Source organism: Syngnathus acus, chromosome 5 (genome assembly GCF_901709675.1).
Source record: "Syngnathus acus chromosome 5, fSynAcu1.2, whole genome shotgun sequence".
NCBI classification, from domain to species: Eukaryota; Metazoa; Chordata; class Actinopteri; order Syngnathiformes; family Syngnathidae; genus Syngnathus; species Syngnathus acus.
The window spans coordinates 923,750-940,146 of NC_051091.1; the positions used below are offsets into that span (position 1 = coordinate 923,750).

At 46.9% G+C, this 16,397-nt stretch overlaps 3 protein-coding genes and 1 long non-coding RNA gene across 4 annotated transcripts; all 4 read right to left on the reverse strand.

The window, feature by feature from the left end:
- Positions 1-253: 253 nt before the first annotated feature.
- On the reverse strand, positions 254-2,338 carry LOC119123304 (serine/threonine-protein kinase pim-2-like). Its single transcript, XM_037252302.1, has 7 exons — positions 1,628-2,338; positions 1,474-1,568; positions 1,363-1,410; positions 1,069-1,287; positions 823-1,000; positions 561-734; positions 254-465 (listed from the first exon to the last, which is right to left on the reverse strand). Exons 1-7 carry the CDS (start codon positions 2,283-2,285, stop codon positions 374-376), a joined length of 1,464 nt encoding a protein of 487 aa, XP_037108197.1. The 5' UTR covers positions 2,286-2,338; the 3' UTR covers positions 254-373.
- A 311-nt stretch (positions 2,339-2,649) lies between these two features.
- Positions 2,650-3,782, reverse strand: LOC119123305. Its single transcript, XR_005098029.1, has 3 exons — positions 3,595-3,782; positions 2,796-3,313; positions 2,650-2,696 (listed from the first exon to the last, which is right to left on the reverse strand). It is a non-coding gene; the product is annotated as an uncharacterized LOC119123305 (long non-coding RNA).
- A 117-nt stretch (positions 3,783-3,899) lies between these two features.
- LOC119123303 (nuclear factor of activated T-cells, cytoplasmic 2) lies at positions 3,900-8,418 on the reverse strand. The gene is made up of 10 exons (XM_037252301.1): positions 8,209-8,418; positions 7,134-7,983; positions 6,887-7,058; positions 6,385-6,587; positions 6,083-6,255; positions 5,850-5,990; positions 5,363-5,418; positions 5,167-5,299; positions 4,601-5,101; positions 3,900-4,106 (listed from the first exon to the last, which is right to left on the reverse strand). Exons 1-10 carry the CDS (start codon positions 8,300-8,302, stop codon positions 4,021-4,023), a joined length of 2,409 nt encoding a protein of 802 aa, XP_037108196.1. The 5' UTR covers positions 8,303-8,418; the 3' UTR covers positions 3,900-4,020.
- Positions 8,419-8,720: 302 nt separating this feature from the next.
- On the reverse strand, positions 8,721-15,104 carry LOC119123320 (1,25-dihydroxyvitamin D(3) 24-hydroxylase, mitochondrial). Its single transcript, XM_037252318.1, has 12 exons — positions 14,657-15,104; positions 14,397-14,587; positions 14,218-14,311; positions 14,039-14,132; positions 13,749-13,840; positions 13,076-13,187; positions 12,375-12,520; positions 11,498-11,664; positions 10,658-10,736; positions 9,959-10,156; positions 9,272-9,383; positions 8,721-9,050 (listed from the first exon to the last, which is right to left on the reverse strand). The coding sequence occupies exons 1-11, from the start codon at positions 14,939-14,941 to the stop codon at positions 9,273-9,275; spliced, it is 1,569 nt and encodes a 522-aa protein (XP_037108213.1). The 5' UTR covers positions 14,942-15,104; the 3' UTR covers positions 8,721-9,050; position 9,272.
- Between the last annotated feature and the right edge of the window lie 1,293 nt (positions 15,105-16,397).

Here is a 16,397-nt window from a genome sequence, read left to right on the forward strand (position 1 = left end):
GTCATTTGTCATGTTTTCCAAAGTAAAAGCATAAGTTTGCAAATGTCGATCAAACACGAGTCTGCTTTCATGAATGACGATGGAAAGCTGGGAGTAATTATTGTTGAGGCTGAAATCACAGAATTTACAGAGGCTTCTAATATTTATTTGTCCATTCCATACCAAAAAACTACTTATTTACATTGCAAGAATGACGATGGAAATCTGGGAGTAATTATTGTTGAGGCTGAAATCACAGAATTTACAGAGGCTTCCAATATTTATTTGTCCATTCCATACCAAAAAACGACTTATTTACATTGCAAGAGATTCAATCACCCGTTAGGTTCATGTTAAAAAAAAAGAAAAAAGATATTCGTGAAGTCGGAAGATATCAGAGTAGCCATGGATGCCACAGCATCTGCTCGAGCGTGCACCGTTGAGTTGGGTCTAAACTCAAGCACAGCCACAAAAAGTCTTCACAATCTGATAGGAAAAAAAGCAAAATAATGTTAAGGTTGCAATGATTTGTTGGAATATACATACTGTTGAAGGAATGCAAATGATTCACAAAATCTCACCTTCAGACAAATCCCTATTCAGTTTAAGGCCTTCAGAAAGGAACATGCAGGTGTCAAATCGTTGCTTCCCGTCCAGCAGTTCAAAGAGTAGCGCACCCAGGTGCCACACTGTGGTCGGACCAGCGCAATACGGACGCTTGTGGGTATACTCTGGAGGAGCGTATTTCAAGGTTCCTACAAAAAAAAAGAAAATGGCCAGAGCAACAATGACTCTGTCAATTGACCCGCATCAGGAGTGCCAGAAGCTTAAGATCAGCCTCACCAAAATAGTCATGGTACGGTTCCATGCTAACTAAGCAGCTACAGCCAAAATCTATCACCCGCACTCGAGTGACGCCGGGTGAGGCCTCCAGTAGAATGTTTTCCTGCTTTAGATCTCGATGGAAGATGTTGGCAGCGTGCATTTTGATGGCGGCGTCTACCAGCTGCTTCATGATATACTGACGATGGACAAGTTAGAACAAATCAACAATTTCAAAGTGTGTACGTGGTGTAACGGCGTTCTTACCTTTGCCTCATCCTCCTCAAGGAGTGTCCGCCACATCAAGTATGTGGACAATGCCACCGAGCGGACGGGCCTCTCCATAATTAGAACAAGGTCTTTCTCCAAATCGCAGATTTCCAGCAGTGCTATGACTGCAGATTTCCCATCTGAATTCTTGATACTGGATGCTTGCAGCATGAAGACGGCCTCCAAGGGGACTTTCTGCACTTTTCCATTGATGCTCTATGAGACAGTGGAAATGGATGAAAACACAATTCAGCAGGATGAAGGCAAATATGGCGTGTACCACTCACTCACCAACGGGACATTTTTGACTTTTGTCTTGGGGATGTATTTGATCGCCACCTTCAGGAAACATTTGGTTAGCGTCGGGAAGAAACGTCTGAATGGTGCAAAGTGCCTACTTACTGGATTAGAATCGGTTTTCCTGTGACCAGCATAGACTGAACCAAAGCCCCCTTCGCCGATCTTGGCAAACTTCTCATATTTGGTCTCAAAGGTGGCTGCGCACAAAGACATCAGGATTTACCGGAACAAAAGTGGTGGGAATGCGAAACCTTACCTCTGCTTGTTGCACTTAAGAGAATGGTTTTCACTTGGTCTACCAAGAAAGAAGTCTTTGGTTTCAGAAAAGCTGGCACCACTGATGATTTGTCTCCCAAACCTCCTCTAGGTGGCACTGTTTTCTCACACTGGCCTATTAAACGCTCCGGTTGGGCCGCCGCCGCCGCCGCACATTGTTTGTTGTTGCCTCTCTTGTGCACAGTCTCGACTGAAACTTGATCTTTGATCTCCTGCTTCCTTATGAAGGCCTCTGGGTTTGGCTCGTCTTTAACTTCGGTGGCCTTGGCCGAGACCTGAATGGCTTTGCCTTTGCGTTCCCTTTTGACGCTTGCGCCAGATTGTCTGCTGGCGCCCTTTGCAAGCCGCTGCCTCTTTCTGGTGGCATCTTGCCTTGTATCAGCCATCCGCTTTGTCTGGGATGGGCGGGCTTCTTGTAATGTGCCGGTCATTTCTTTAGCTGGCCCAGCTTTGACTGGCAGCTTTTTGCCTTTGACTCTTTGCTTTGTTGTTGTCTTTTGCTTTGAGCCCGATTGGAGTTTGCTCCCTTTTGGTGGCATTTCGGCAAGTTTGACCTGGCGCTTCCTTGTGTGAGTCTCCGATTGGATGGCAGTCTTTTGCTTTGAGCCCGATTGGAGTTTGCTCCCTTTTGGTGGCATTTCGGCAAGTTTGACCTGGCGCTTCCTTGTGTGAGTCTCCGATTGGATGGCAGTCTTTTGCTTTGAGCCCGATTGGAGTTTGCTCCCTTTTGGTGGCATTTCGGCAAGTTTGACCTGGCGCTTCCTTGTGTGAGTCTCCGATTGGATGGCAGTCTTTTGCTTTGAGCCCGATTGGAGTTTGCTCCCTTTTGGTGGCATTTCGGCAAGTTTGACCTGGCGCTTCCTTGTGTGAGTCTCCGATTGGATGGCAGTCTTTTGCTTTGAGCCCGATTGGAGTTTGCTCCCTTTTGGTGGCATTTCGGCAAGTTTGACCTCGCGCTTCCTTGTGTGAGTCTCCGATTGGATGGCAGTCTTTTGCTTTGAGCCCGATTGGAGTTTGCTCCCTTTTGGTGGCATTTCGGCAAGTTTGACCTCGCGCTTCCTTGTGTGAGTCTCCGATTGGATGGCAGTCTTTTGCTTTGAGCCCGATTGGAGTTTGCTCCCTTTTGGTGGCATTTCGGCAAGTTTGACCTCACGCTTCCTTGTGTGAGTCTCCGATTGGATGGCAGTTTTTTTCTTCATTCCTTTAACTTGCACAGCCTTCACAGGTGACTTTTTGGCTTTGAGTCTTTGCCGAGTCTTTTGTTTTAGGCCAGAACCTATCCTGGTGCTTGTGACCTTCATGGGTGATTTGGTAGCTTTGCACTCGCGTTCCCCGATTGGCGTTTCAGGTTCGGTGCAAAACGTTCCTCCGGTCCCATCAGTCTTCACTGGTAACGTTGAACCTTTGAGTCTCTGTGTCCATCTGACGGCATCTCTTTTTGTCTTAGCGTTTTGTTTGCTTGCAACTTTGTTGGTGTCTTTGACTTTCTGGTTTGGAGGCGTGGTGTCAACCTTCCTGTTGGTCTTTTGAGCAGGTGCAAGCTCAAGTGCCATCTCTGTTAATTCACTGACCTTTGAGGTTATTTCACACGCATCGTATGTTTTTTTGAAACATTTGCCATTTCGAAGTTTCCCTTGAAAATTCCTCAACACATTTTCTTGGTTCTCTGGAATGGATAGAAACATATTCAAAGCAACTTACTTATTCAGTATGAGAAGTTGAATCAAACCCATGTGTTAGCTCGACATTTATTTAACAGCCTCATATCATTTTCTCATGTCAATTCGAGACAGGTTTCGGCTCTAAAATCAGATCTCCTGGCAGAGACAAGGCCAATCTGAATTATTTATAGTTCACTGGCAGGTTTATGCTTAGCTTGATTCCATTGAAACTAGTTTTTGGAGCACTTTAAAGCAACCCTCCATATTTCCTTTTGAGTATACGCACCCAAATAGTCGTCACGGGATGGGAAATGAAAGAGGCCAAATTTGTCCATGGCGTTTCATGTGCGAGGGGGAAAAAACTTATTAAAATCACAGAAATGGTTTTGCCATTTGCGACATATGGCACACAGTACTGCATCTAGGCATTATTAGGAGTTGAACGCCTATTCCTTTATACATAGTACACACACACACACACACACACACACACACACACACACACACACACACACACACACACACACACACACACACACACACACACACACACACACACACACACACACACACACACACACACGTACATAATCACAATCACTTGAAAGGTACAACTTGTAAAAGCTGACTTAAAAATCACTGATGACATCACAAAGCAGTCAATGCAAAAGCCGACGATGTCGGTGATGAGCGGGTTTGATTTTTTTTCCGATTATGTCACGTTCTTCTTGGAGTCTGGGTGGCCTCCAGCAGCGTCACTGTGATGAGCTGTCAGGTCTCTTCGTATGATGTCATTCACTGCAGAAAGGAATGAGTAACTTTACCATTCAATACTACAACCTCATTTTTTGTTTTTGCGGTACTGTATTTCTCTTATTGCCCAAGTACATTCGACCTCAAAAGATGCAAAAACAGAAAGAAACCACAGACACCATGGCTTTGTTTGACACTGCCTCGCCTGCTTTTATTTGCATACTTATTTGCCTTGACTGTGGCCTCGTTAAATATTTTGCTCCACATGAGCTCGCTTTGACTTTTCTTGACACCTCGACAAGAGTTTGTTTGCAAGTGAAACCATTGGTAAAAGTGCAAAGAGCAGAAACCGGAAAGTAAACAGAAAAGCTCTCATAATGAAAGCCACAAGTGCAAGCAATGCGCCTGCTTGTTTTGCAGGCTGACACGTAAGAAATCTTCACCTCGGGCTTTGTCGTTGGTCTTTGCCAATTGCAACCGCACAGACTCCATTCGGATTATCGCTATATAGTGTCACCGCAAAAGACGTATTTACTCACCGTCTTCAAGGTAGACACAGCTAAGGTCCTCCTGTTTTACTGCAACCCTCTCATGATGAGTCTGAGATTCTCGGTCGGCGCCGCTCGAGTCCGTCCGGGGTGAAGACTTCCCACATGTGTCACTTTGGACCAATCTGGAAGACGCCATCTTTGCTTGCACAAAACTTTGAAGTCTTGTCGATGAATAGGCCTGAGGAACCTGACTCAGTTTGTCTGTTGCCGTTAGGACATTGGAACCCCGAACTTTGCGGATGCTGGTAGCATTGCTTGGATGATAAAGCTGGTTTGTAGGGTGTAAAATATCTGGCTCATTGATGAGACCAGTTGTCCTTGACTGGTAAAGGACTGCGTGGTAATTCCACGGATCTGATGCGAGCACACTGAACGGTTGGAGACTTCTCTCCTTCTCCGGCCGACGGAAGGGTGACTTTGTTTGCGTGTCGGACCGAGGGTGGGAGTAGTCACGCTCTTGCCACCCATCCAGTGGCTCTGTTTTAATGTCTGGGGTGCAAAAGAAAAGCTGGGAAATAGATGGCCGGCTTTTTCACGCGTGCTCCGATAAATACCTATCACGGGGGTGTAGATCAAGTGGCGAGGCTCACTGCGCTTCTTCTTCCCATTGATGACATAGAAGTTGACTTTGGCCGGGTGACAAATGGTGCCATCCCGATACGGAGGCACCAGAACAATCAACATATTCTGGAAGAGACAGTGAAAATGTTAGCTGTTGAAACAAACGGAGGCTATGGAAGACTAACTCACAGATTGTTTGTTCTCTCGCTCCACATTTGCCTCCACCTCCCAGATTTGTTGGCCGTCTGAAAGAAGTGATCGTACAAAGACTTCAATGGTGACTTCTGCTTTGTGTGGAATGTTCACCACCCCCACTTGATCGCTCACCTGCTTGCTTGCTTTTTTTTTTTAAATCTAACTTTAGCCTTACCACATCCTGTTGACTTCAACCCATACAACCACCATTTAGTCATCAACAGTAGACTGGTAACTTCTCACAGGTTAATTCTCCCAACATTAGCACGCAGAAGCAGACATTTCCATCATGTCAAATAATACACGTTTGATGAGACGGGCTACAAGCCATTGAATCCAAAATATACGACAGTCTCTCATTTAGAAGAATTCTGGTTTGACGGTTAGACGCGTTTCCCGTGTCTGTGCTCGGTGAAAAATGCAAGGTACTTTCTGTTTCTGTACATCCTTAAGACATTTCTGCTTGACGTCAAACTCTAACCGTGTGCCTTCTCTGAGAACATCACTCTGGCGTCATAACTGAAGTTCTGCCCGGTCAGGATCATTTGTTGGCCACCAAGTACGGAGCATCGGTCCAGGTTCTGCATCTTGACCAGAGGGATCTCCTGAGCTGAATGCTGGGCTGAACAAACACAAGTTCAAATTGAATGGAGAGGAATAAAAACAAACAATATTAGCATTGTTCGGACGGATGATGGTTTGCTCCATCCGTACAGCATTCGATTGGATGAGAGGCCGCTTGGAGTGACACCCATTGGCCTCCAGGTTGCGGTACGTGAACACGAAACACCAAGCGCACACGAGTGTTTTTGCGTCCGACGTCGGTCTCGCCGTTCCGCAGCTCGATGTCAATGTTTTTCCGCTTGAGAATTCCGACGCAGTCGACCCTTGGAAACGCGACATAAGATCAACAGTAAGACAGGAGGATTCTTTCTGGGACCAACCAACCAAGCGAAAGTAGCCAGTGGAATTGTCTCTCATCAGGAGGACATTCTCCACATTCGGGCTCTACTCACACCACTGTCATGTGGTTGTTTGGCTGGAGAGGGATTTCTAACACTTTGGTCCCGTTGAGCATCCTTTCCGTGCAGGGCGTGGTCACGGTCTTGCCGGTGATGCGGTGGGCCTGGTAGAAGGCGTGAGCTTTCATCAGCCTTTCGTCGGCCGTGCCGATGAAGACCTGCAGGCCGAGCGGCGCCGTGCCTCTGTAACCCAGGAGCTGGTGGGTTCCACCAAAGCGGCTTAGAATCACACTCCAGTGCTCCGCTGACAAACACGTTCATGTCAGGCTTTCACTGTGCCAAGGGTTTTCACCAGCGCATTGCAACTGCTCATTAAGTCCTCTTCCAGACTTAAGGAGATTAGGAATGAGACAATATGTGCATTTCATGTGACCATACCTGCTGGCCACCTTCAATAGGTCATATGATGGACTTTCTGGGATCATTTGAATTTGCATGACTGTCTCTCTTAACGTTTTGCAGCAAAAGGGTTTGTTGACGAGATCAAATCAAGTACCTGGACTTCAGGGTGTCCTCCGGTAGGTGTTTTGACAGGTCCGCGGCTACCCTCTGTCTCGTAGTGAGCTCTGTGGTGAGACCTGGGCTGGGACTTGATCACTAGCTCGTACTGACTCGTCCGGCTGGGTAACGGCCAGTCCAGAGAAGGTAGAGGTGCCAAGGATAGACCTCTTCAGGAGAAAGAAACCATAAGAGGAAAGAAACGTGATATTCTTGACTCTATTTGAGATCGAAAAGCCACGCACCCGAATGCTCCAAAGTGGACGGGATGAGGAGGAGCCCATGAAGTTGGGAGTACACGGAAGCCTCCAAGTCTGGCTTCATCTTCTAGCCTGCCAACCCTCTCCAGCTCGTGGTGACCCTCCCTGTACACGCAAGCTGGCCTCTGCCTATTTGCACCTAACGCCACATCTTGAGAAAAGATGCGGCCGCTCACCTTGTCGTTTAAGCACAGCCCGGAGGCCTGGCCTTGGCTCTGGTGCTCATCCGGAACCTGGCTGTGATGGAGGGGGTAGGAGCCGTGCAGTGGGATAGGACTCGGGCTACGGGAACGTTGTTTGACAGGAGTGGCCCCCGGACAAGGAAGGACCTGCTCGTGCGCGCGCTTGCCTTGCGGTGACGCAGAACGGCAACGTCGGTGGACAAATAGCGAGGGGGGGACTCGGTGCTCAGGCAGGAGAAAGAGCTCCTCGCTGAAGCTATTGGCAGGAGAAGACTGGGCTGAAGATGTTTGGATATCCTGAATAAAGGAGCAGATATCTATGGTGGAGTGCTCCGTGGCACAAGCTCCTCTGTTGGAAGGGGAGATGCATGGCGATACTGATGGAGAGCACCCATCCGCTGTTAAACCTGCGGAGGAGTTGCTGCTCGCGGGGCTCGCGCACTCCCGGTAGGCTCCAAGGGCTTTGAAGCCGGGGCTTTGCTCTAAGGCCTGAAGGGTGAAACAGTCCCCCGCCGATGGAGTGATCTCAATCCTGGGACCGGGAGCCGGAATGAGCTCCCGTCTTGTTCTCGGGTACCCGGAGCCAAATGCCACCTCTGATGAGCTGTCTTCGGCTGGCCTATCCTCAAGTACGGCGGGTTGATTGCCGTCATCTGTCAATAAAACCGGTCACACTCATTTGCACTCAGATTTGATCATTAAATACATTCAGATATTGATGGAAAAATATTCATCAGATTAGGAGAATTTCATAGGTCAAATACTTTCCTTGCCAAATCCTTGACAAATAGAAAAGCCATCCCCATTGGAGCTATGCATTGGAACTGCAAATCAATATTTGGTTTTGGTACGCAGAATTATGTTTCATGGCCGCTTACCTGGGATATAGCCAGCAGAAAAGTCCTCGCCAGGTGCATTGTAGAGAAACAAGTCTGAAAAGTCCAACTCTTCCTGACAGATGTCAGATGCCATCTCCTCACTCTCATATATATCTGATGATATTATGATTTTCCAAAGAATAAAGCCCTCAACGGCAACAGCCGACCCACAATGTGAAAGAAGTATTGTAGTTTTGGGGAAGTGCTCGACTCAAACAATGAGCTTCCTGTGTGTGTAGGGGGGGGCGGGGGCGTGCGTGAGTTTGCGTCTGTGTTTGTGCGCATATGCGCTTTTAATTTTGACTGGATTTGCACGTTTGATTGAGGATGACATTTTTCAGGGGGTTATTTACATTGGCTCTTAAATGGCGGATGTTGACCCTTAATGATTTTTTTGAAGGATTCAAATATTCCCCTGCGACGAGGGCAGCATGACACAATTTCTTCCCATTTTATACGGCTGATTTGAGAACTCCCCCTTCCACAATGACTGATGGAAAAGAACAAGAAAGCTTTGTTGTATTGAGGTTTTTATTTTGGTGAATACAATGTCGACATAAAACAATGTACATTGTCATTGCACTTTATATACACAATGAAAATAAACATCTTAACATCTAGGACATGAATAAGTTTCCAAGACAGCTGCCTACACTCAGTTTGTACACAATAACTGCTATGTTAGCCATCAACAGTCTTGAGTAATACTTTTAAATAGGTTTGAGGTATTCATGGCATGATTACATAGTTAGCAATTTGACGTCTTTCTATTTACAGAGCAGCAATACAGGGAGTCAGAGGTCCAGCAGAGGTACCATCTTTTCATTGGACGAATACAACACCTGGAAGGCAAAGAAGAGGTCACAGATTAAGTAAGACACACACTCCTGTAACAAATTACTATTCACGTCCTTTTTGTGAAGACAACGATCATGTCTGACAATCATATTTTGTTATTTATAAGAATCTCTGCCAGTGTTTGCATTTTCAAATGATCACTTTTACATGGTCTTAGAAAATCACAATGTCTCGTCACAATTTAGCTACTTTTTTCAATGATCACCTCATCTCTTGATGAAGGCCACTGGCAGTTCTCTGTTGGGAATCAACAATCCCGAGTGAATCACGTCGAGCCGCTCGTCATCCGTCGCCACAATCTCGTAATCTCGGACCATCTGACAAGAAAGACCACGAGTCAGTGAAAACGTCCACAGAGACCCAAAAAAAAAAACGTTGTCCTAAGCCATCAAGCAGTAAGCTTGATGTCGGTACTGTAAGCCACTTTTCATGTTCATAAATGTGTTAAAGGGGAATGAATAACCAAAGGATCATTAGTTCTACTTTATTCTAGTTTCACGATACAGTCAAAATTGGAATAATTGAGATTAATTGTAGTTGTTCCATGCATGTTTCTAATAATGTGATCTGAAATGCGGTTAACACACGGGATGAGCCCAACTATGGCAGCTACTTGCTGCTTTTGTGCTCAGGCCAATGGCAGTATATAAAAAGTAGCTTTTGTAGTAAATAACACTATCATTTTAGAACCTGATCTTGTGGCACAGTGGTTTTGGCGCCATCTAGTGACATTTTATTTTGCCAAGCACCTATGTTGAAGTGCGGGGAGGGGCTTTTGTAGTAAATAACAATATCCTTTTCGAAGCTGGTCTGGTCTGGTCTGGTCTGGTCTGGTGGCACAGTGATTGCAAATGCGTGAGTGAGGTGGCTGATGGGAACGTGAGCATCTCACCCAGCACAGCGCCAGCTGAAGCTGCAGCTCGGCCAGCCGCCTGCCGATACACATCCTCTTGCCGATCCCGAAGGGGACGTTGGCGAAAGGGTTGATGGAGCTGTTCTCACGGAGCCAGCGCTCGGGCTTGAACCGCTTGCCCTCGTTGAAGTACTCTTCGTTGGCGCCGATGGCGTGGTAGTTGATCATCAGAACTGTCTGTAGGGCGGCGACAGAGAATGAGACTCGGTGTACACTCATTTATGTACATTTGGACAATCGAAAACAGGAGCAATGTCGTAGAATGTGTTATGTCTCAATTGCGGGGGTTGGGGGGGGGCATTAGTGTTCACTAACGCGGCGGGGTCTAAATTGACTACTTGTGTGACTGGGAGGGTGAATAGCTGTGGATCAACCTCACCTTTGACCCTAATAGCACAAGTGCTGTATGGGAGATAAACAATGCGCTCTTTTCTTTTGCTAATCCAAAGTGCAGTAACCAGACTCCTCTTATTTGTCCAATTTGTTGTGTGTATTTTTTTTTTTTTTCTTGTTTCCGAAATAGTTCCAAAATGACTTGGGCGCTTATGCCAGTGGGATAATGATTTTGGGTAGGTTCTCTGTCTGGACTCTGTACTGTACATGTTGTATTCACTTGCCTCCTTCAGACATGTGAAGTCAAATGTAAGTGATTGTAATCTGCTCATGTCAGCCACTTACTCCTTTGGGAATGGCGTAATCTCCCAACACAGTGTCTTTGTCTAGGGTCCTGCTTGTGAATGGAACGGATGGCGATAACCTGTCAAAGGAAGAGAAAAACAACGCATGAGAATTGGGCCTCATGAAAGTCTAGTGTAGCATGTCTAAGCCGTTTAACAAGAGCTGAACACACGGTCATTTTTTTTTCTTCTTCTTCCAAACTTTGTGTAATCTCATATCCTACATTCCCCGGTTAGGAGCCCTCAATGACACCATGGACGACTTGTGACTGCACTTGAAGAACCCGGCCGGTCATGCTGTTCTATCTCACAGAGCTTGTCACGTGCGGGTGGAGGGGGGCTCTGGCTTCTTAATCTCCGTGGTACCGCTCTAAATATTGACCCGATGCTCACGTCTTGACTTACATAAGCGCCGTTGTACGATTTAAAGTCCCAATGATGGTCACACACACACACATCTGGGTGTGGTGAAATTTGTCCTCTGCATTGAACCCATCCATCCCCGTGTGATTTGGATCCATCCCCTGAGGGAGAGGGGAGCAGTGAGCAGCAGCGGTGCTGCGCTCGGGAATCAGTTGGTGATCTAACCCCCCAATTCCATCCCATAATGCTGAGTGCCAAGCAGGGAGGCAATGGGTCCCATTTTCATAGTCTTTGGGTTTGAACCCACAACCTTCCAGTCTCAGAGCGGACACTCTACAACTAGGCCACTGAGCTGGTTTGACATCCAATGCAGACTTTCTGGAACTGACTTTCTCCCTGCAATTGATTTGCTTTTTTTGGGGGGGGGGCGCTTCTTATGCGCTCAAGTGGAAATGTGTGAACTGAAAATGTATTGTACCTCATGGATTCTTTGAGGCAGGCTTTGAGGTAGGGCATGCTCTTGAGGTGTTCCCCGCAAGGTTGCTGGTCGGCGGGCACCACTCTTGTGATCTCGCTCAGCAGCTCCCTCTGGGCGGCGGGGTTACGCGACAGGTTGAAAATAGCCCACAGCATGCTGTTGGCAGTCTGAGAGAAATTAAGAGAGACGGGGGGGGGGGGGAGTGAGACTTGGCACGTAGCCCTTTCACTAAGCGCTTTTTGCTGTGGGGTCCTGAAAGGAGCTGGAATTGTTTTTTTCCCGCTTCACTTCAATTCTTACACGACACATGTGAGGCACTGTAACTGTAGCACATGTTTGTTTTGGAGCTCAGCTGACTCAACCCTCCCGTTTTTGTACAGGATAGAAAATAGGTGAGAGGTGAAGCAATATTTTTGCCACTCCAGTACAGGATTCCCTGACTATAGCGCAGCTATAGCTCCGATTTTTTTCTGGCTGAGATTACTTGCGGAAATTCCACTTGTACAGCAAGAAATGTGTGATTTATATCATTTTTATGAAGGTCATGTGAAGCGTTTATTGTGGTGGGGACCTTTCAGACGCTAGCGAAAAGTTAGCTATACACAAGTGCCCCTCCCTGCACGCTTCAAATGATAGCTATTAAACATTCTTCAAATCGAGTATTCTAGCAATGACCCCTCGGATTGAATATTTATTTTGCAATATTAAACACGTGCAGGGTTTTGCTCTCTTAAATGTGACTTTTAGTGTTTGTGGCTTTAAAAGGCGCCCCGGGGCCTGCTTGAGCAAATGTCAATGTAATTAGCTCGCTATGAACTTGCTCACCCTCACTTAACGGAGTTGACTATTTCTCCCGCGTTATGTTAATGCATCTCACCGTTTCCACGCCGCCGATCTGGAGCTCGGTGATGGCTGCGTACAGCTCCTTTCTGGAAAGGTTGCTGTTGTGCAAGATGTCGCCCATTAGATCGTCCGGTGCTGCAGGGGCGTCCCGCTTCAACTTCTTGTCGATGTAAACTTTGGCTGAAGACAGAGCGCTATACCGTTAAAAAGGTCACAAGGATCATGGAAAAAATGTCAACGCAAGCGCAGTGCTTCCAGGCATTCGTTTGGCAAAATACTCCATTTTTGGTTTGAAATAGTCAACGGCAACTCCAGCAGTGATGCCAGTTTCCTCCCGATTGCTACATATGCTTTCCGCTGTCATAACTGAACTTTTTACCAGGTCGCTCCTGCGCTCAGCGTCCCCACCGACCTCACTGCTGTTGTTACGGCAAATATTTGCCAAGTTTGGCCTCTCGTGGGTCACACGGTTTGACCGAATCCCGTTCACACAAAAAAGTGAGCATCCGCTTCATAGTAAAAGCTGCTCTGAGTATGGCTTGGTCTTTCTGGCACCACACATTTTTCACCTTCTGAGGTATAAAGCGGCTCATGTGTAATCATAGCAAATGTGTTGAATCATTTAACAACTCCATACAATTCTGGCCCACAAGCCATGTCCATTCTCTCCGCTTTGATCGACTTGCTGCCATCTTGTCGGCTCATCACCTCTGTCCTCTTTATCTGGATGCGTACCTGTACTGAAGATTCGGTCCCAAGCGGCGGTGTGGTCCTGCCACGTTTTGGTGTTGAGGCTCTTGTGGAGCTCCACCGGCGTGACCATCATCATGCCAAACGTGCTCATCATCTGCCAATTGAAGTCCATCCGTTCAGTTAATTCAATCATCACCCTTGTGCTCTTTGTCCACGCTATCAGCCGACGAGCATCCCGTCCGTCCGGCTTTTGTGATAGTACATTGACGGTATTGGTTTGCCCCAGTAACCGGCCGGCTTCACTGGCGACAGTTCAGCCGGTGAACCCGACAAACTCGCAGCCATGCGAGTACATTCTTTTGGACGTGAGTCACGCTCTAGTACACTGTATAGTAGAGCCAACTTCAGAGCTCCCACCGGACAGTATTATAGACGGTGGACAACACTGCCACCTACAGGACTGTGCTTTAGTTGAACGGACGAGCTCATGTTTTCATGTACAACCTGGATAAACCTGCTACACGTTTACTGCAATCGTGTTGAGCCCATTTTTTTAAGATGTTTTTGAAGAAACTCAAACAATTCTGGGCTTTTTATCATTTGTAAAACTGTACATCACAGATCACGATCATTGTTGTATTTTGCGTAAAAAAAGATCATTTTGGTGAAATACTGCTTATGTGTGCAAGTGATTTGAAATGAAGCGTGCACTCACCGTTTTGACGGCGGCGATGAAATTCATGGCCTCTTCGTCGACCTTTTCTTGTAGCAGACCAAAGCGCTTGTCGTAGAGCACCAGACAAATGGCTGAGCAAAAACACAACAACATGATTTGCATGTTCCATTTTGGTACTGAGGTCAGAAAAAAAAATCACTAAAGATTCATGTGGCATGGATTCTAGCAAGGTTTACCAGATTTCTCTGAAATGGTCATATCTTCAGTCAATCAATCAATCATTTTGGGGCCCCGTAATTCCGACGCATCATAGAATGAAAGAAACTTACTCTCAAAAGACCATTTATTGAGTTCGAAGTACAAGTCTTCAATCTTGCCATCTGTGTTGATTTTTCCAATTCTGCTCACAAATTCTTCCATCACCTATTGTAATTTCATAAATACTACTATTATTATTCCATGTCAAACATCACAATTAAAAGACTCTCTCCTCATCTTGGAGTCTTACCTCATTGATTTTAGCATCCAGCTTCACCACCTCTGTCGGCTTCATCAACTTCTGCTGGAAAGCGCTCCTCACCCTCTGCCAGTCTTTTCCTTCCCTGAATAATCATGAAAATAAAAATGATGGCACTCCACGTCGGAACCCTCTCGATCCAAAAGTGAGCCCTCCCTCCGCCGACTTACAGAATGAGGAGCCCGTACGCCTCGTCCCGCATGTCCCTGTATGCTTTCCAGGGTTTGATCTCGAGCCTCTGCGGGTGTGCGCCCTCCTTGCGATACAGCGCCTCCACCAGGCAAGGCGCGCCGATGTGCACTGACTCGAAGGAGCCCAGCTTCATGCGGAAGATTTTCCCGAACCTCTTGTGATAATCAACCTTGGGGTGGGGGTGGGCAACAATATCATTAGACCAAATGAAAGATAAACGAGACGAATTCGATCGTACCAATGCTTCGTGCTGTCTGGTGAGTCCTCCTTTACGGAGGAGCTCCACCAGGCTGCCGACCAGCGGCCAGTTGGTGGGTCCGGGAATGGCATCTAGACTGTGCGCCCACGAGGAGGAGGAGGAGGAGGAGGCGGTGGCGGCGGCGTGTGGGCACCGCGCAACCTCCACAGCATCCTTCTCCTCCAAGACGCACACCGAAGATGTGGGCTTGAAGTGCTGCAGTCCTACGGACTTCTTCCTCAGCAGCTCCACGATTTGCGGCACTTTTTGGATCTGCGCCCTCATCCTCCTCCTGGTGGTGGGGTGGGTTGGGTCGGCCCGAGAAGATTAACGTAGCTCTCTTATTGACACTTGTTTTTCCCGTCTTACTTTTTTCTTTCTTTCTTTCTTTCTTTCTTTCTTTCTTTCTTTCTTTCTTTCTTTCTTTCTTTCTTTCTTTCTTTCTTTCTTTCTTTCTTTCCTTCTTTCTTTCTTTCTTTTTCTTTCTGCCTGTCTGCCTGTCTGTCTGCCTGTCTGCCCGTCTGTCTTTATCTCTCTTTTCTCTTGCTTTCTTTTAGGCGGGAGGCTTTGCTCGCTTTCCTGCAATTGTCACACCTCACGGCCACATATATACGCCGAGTGGGTTTATTCCGACGCGCACCGAGCCAATCAGGGGCCGGTGCGCCATGGTGTGGCCGCCAAGCCCACCATTCATTTATGGATCCACGTTGAAAGGATAGTATGGCCTCAGATAAACCACGGAAGTGCCCCCTCGCGACCCCCGCACCCAGCTTCACCCCTCCCCTCTCCCTCTTTGGCTTCATAAATAAACATGAGCCACCGTGGAGGTGACGCGGTTCGCGTGGACCGATGCGCGCACCCATTTGGGGAGGGGGGCGAAACTTTGGCAACGATACATGTTACTACTACACACGCTCGTCACACGCCACCGTGGGTAAATATTTGAGCCTGTGAAGAGAGCGTGCTTTCCGCGTGTTTGTTAAATGCTGTTTTCCCCGATTTGCTTCAACGATTTGGACACGTTTGATATCACTCCACTTCATCCTGTTTTTGAAGTCGTCATTTTTCACTCAAAGCTTCACGTACAGAGACAATTCCGCATCCAAAGATTGCACAACTTTGTCCAGTGGCGATGTGATTGGCATACCGTCCATCCATCCATCATCTCTAGCGCTTGTCCCCCCACCTCCCACGGGGGTCGCGTGCGTGCTGGACGTATCCCACCCTCCCAACAGCGAGGTGGACCAGTGCGCCACTGTGCCGCCCTGGAAATAACATATTCATCTAATTGGAGCAAATTTGATGTTTCAAAATGGTAGCCTTTTGTATTAATCACTCCCCAGGAAGTAGCTCTCCGTTTCAAAAAGTTGGTGACCCCTGATATAGAATACAGTAAATTGAAAACAACACATGATAAAGGAAAACTATGACACAAGGCCTAGGCAACAAAAAATGGAACATTTGAAACTTGTGTATTAATAGTTCCTCACAAGAAATAATGATATTTTGTCACACCATTAAAACAGACCAAGTGCATGTTACAGTGTAGCGCTCCCTTACACGCACGCTCAAGAATGTGCACATGGTCAAAAAACACAAAAGAAAACACTTGAATAAATGCTTTGACGTTTTCTCGCATTAGTCACACATGATGACGTGCACTCATATTTATGTACAGTATGCACCTAATATGCATGACGGCGATTATCTTAGTTTAGTTTATCTGAGTTCAAGTGGGAAT

Coding starts and splice junctions, on each gene's coding strand:
- LOC119123304 (XM_037252302.1), bottom strand. CDS start 2,285: ATGCCACCAAAAGGGAGCAAACTCCAATCGGGCTCAAAGCAAAAGACT. Junction 1,411..1,473: donor GGAAAACCGATTCTAATCCA/GTAAGTAGGCAC, acceptor TGTTTCCTGAAG/GTGGCGATCAAATACATCCC. Junction 1,288..1,362: donor AAGTCAAAAATGTCCCGTTG/GTGAGTGAGTGG, acceptor ACTGTCTCATAG/AGCATCAATGGAAAAGTGCA.
- LOC119123303 (XM_037252301.1), bottom strand. CDS start 8,302: ATGGCATCTGACATCTGTCAGGAAGAGTTGGACTTTTCAGACTTGTTT. Junction 6,588..6,886: donor GAGGACACCCTGAAGTCCAG/GTACTTGATTTG, acceptor GGAACCCACCAG/CTCCTGGGTTACAGAGGCAC. Junction 5,991..6,082: donor CTCTCATCCAATCGAATGCT/GTACGGATGGAG, acceptor GTGTTTGTTCAG/CCCAGCATTCAGCTCAGGAG.
- LOC119123320 (XM_037252318.1), bottom strand. CDS start 14,941: ATGAGGGCGCAGATCCAAAAAGTGCCGCAAATCGTGGAGCTGCTGAGG. Junction 14,588..14,656: donor CCAGACAGCACGAAGCATTG/GTACGATCGAAT, acceptor CCCCACCCCAAG/GTTGATTATCACAAGAGGTT. Junction 13,188..13,748: donor TCATCGCCGCCGTCAAAACG/GTGAGTGCACGC, acceptor TTCAATTGGCAG/ATGATGAGCACGTTTGGCAT.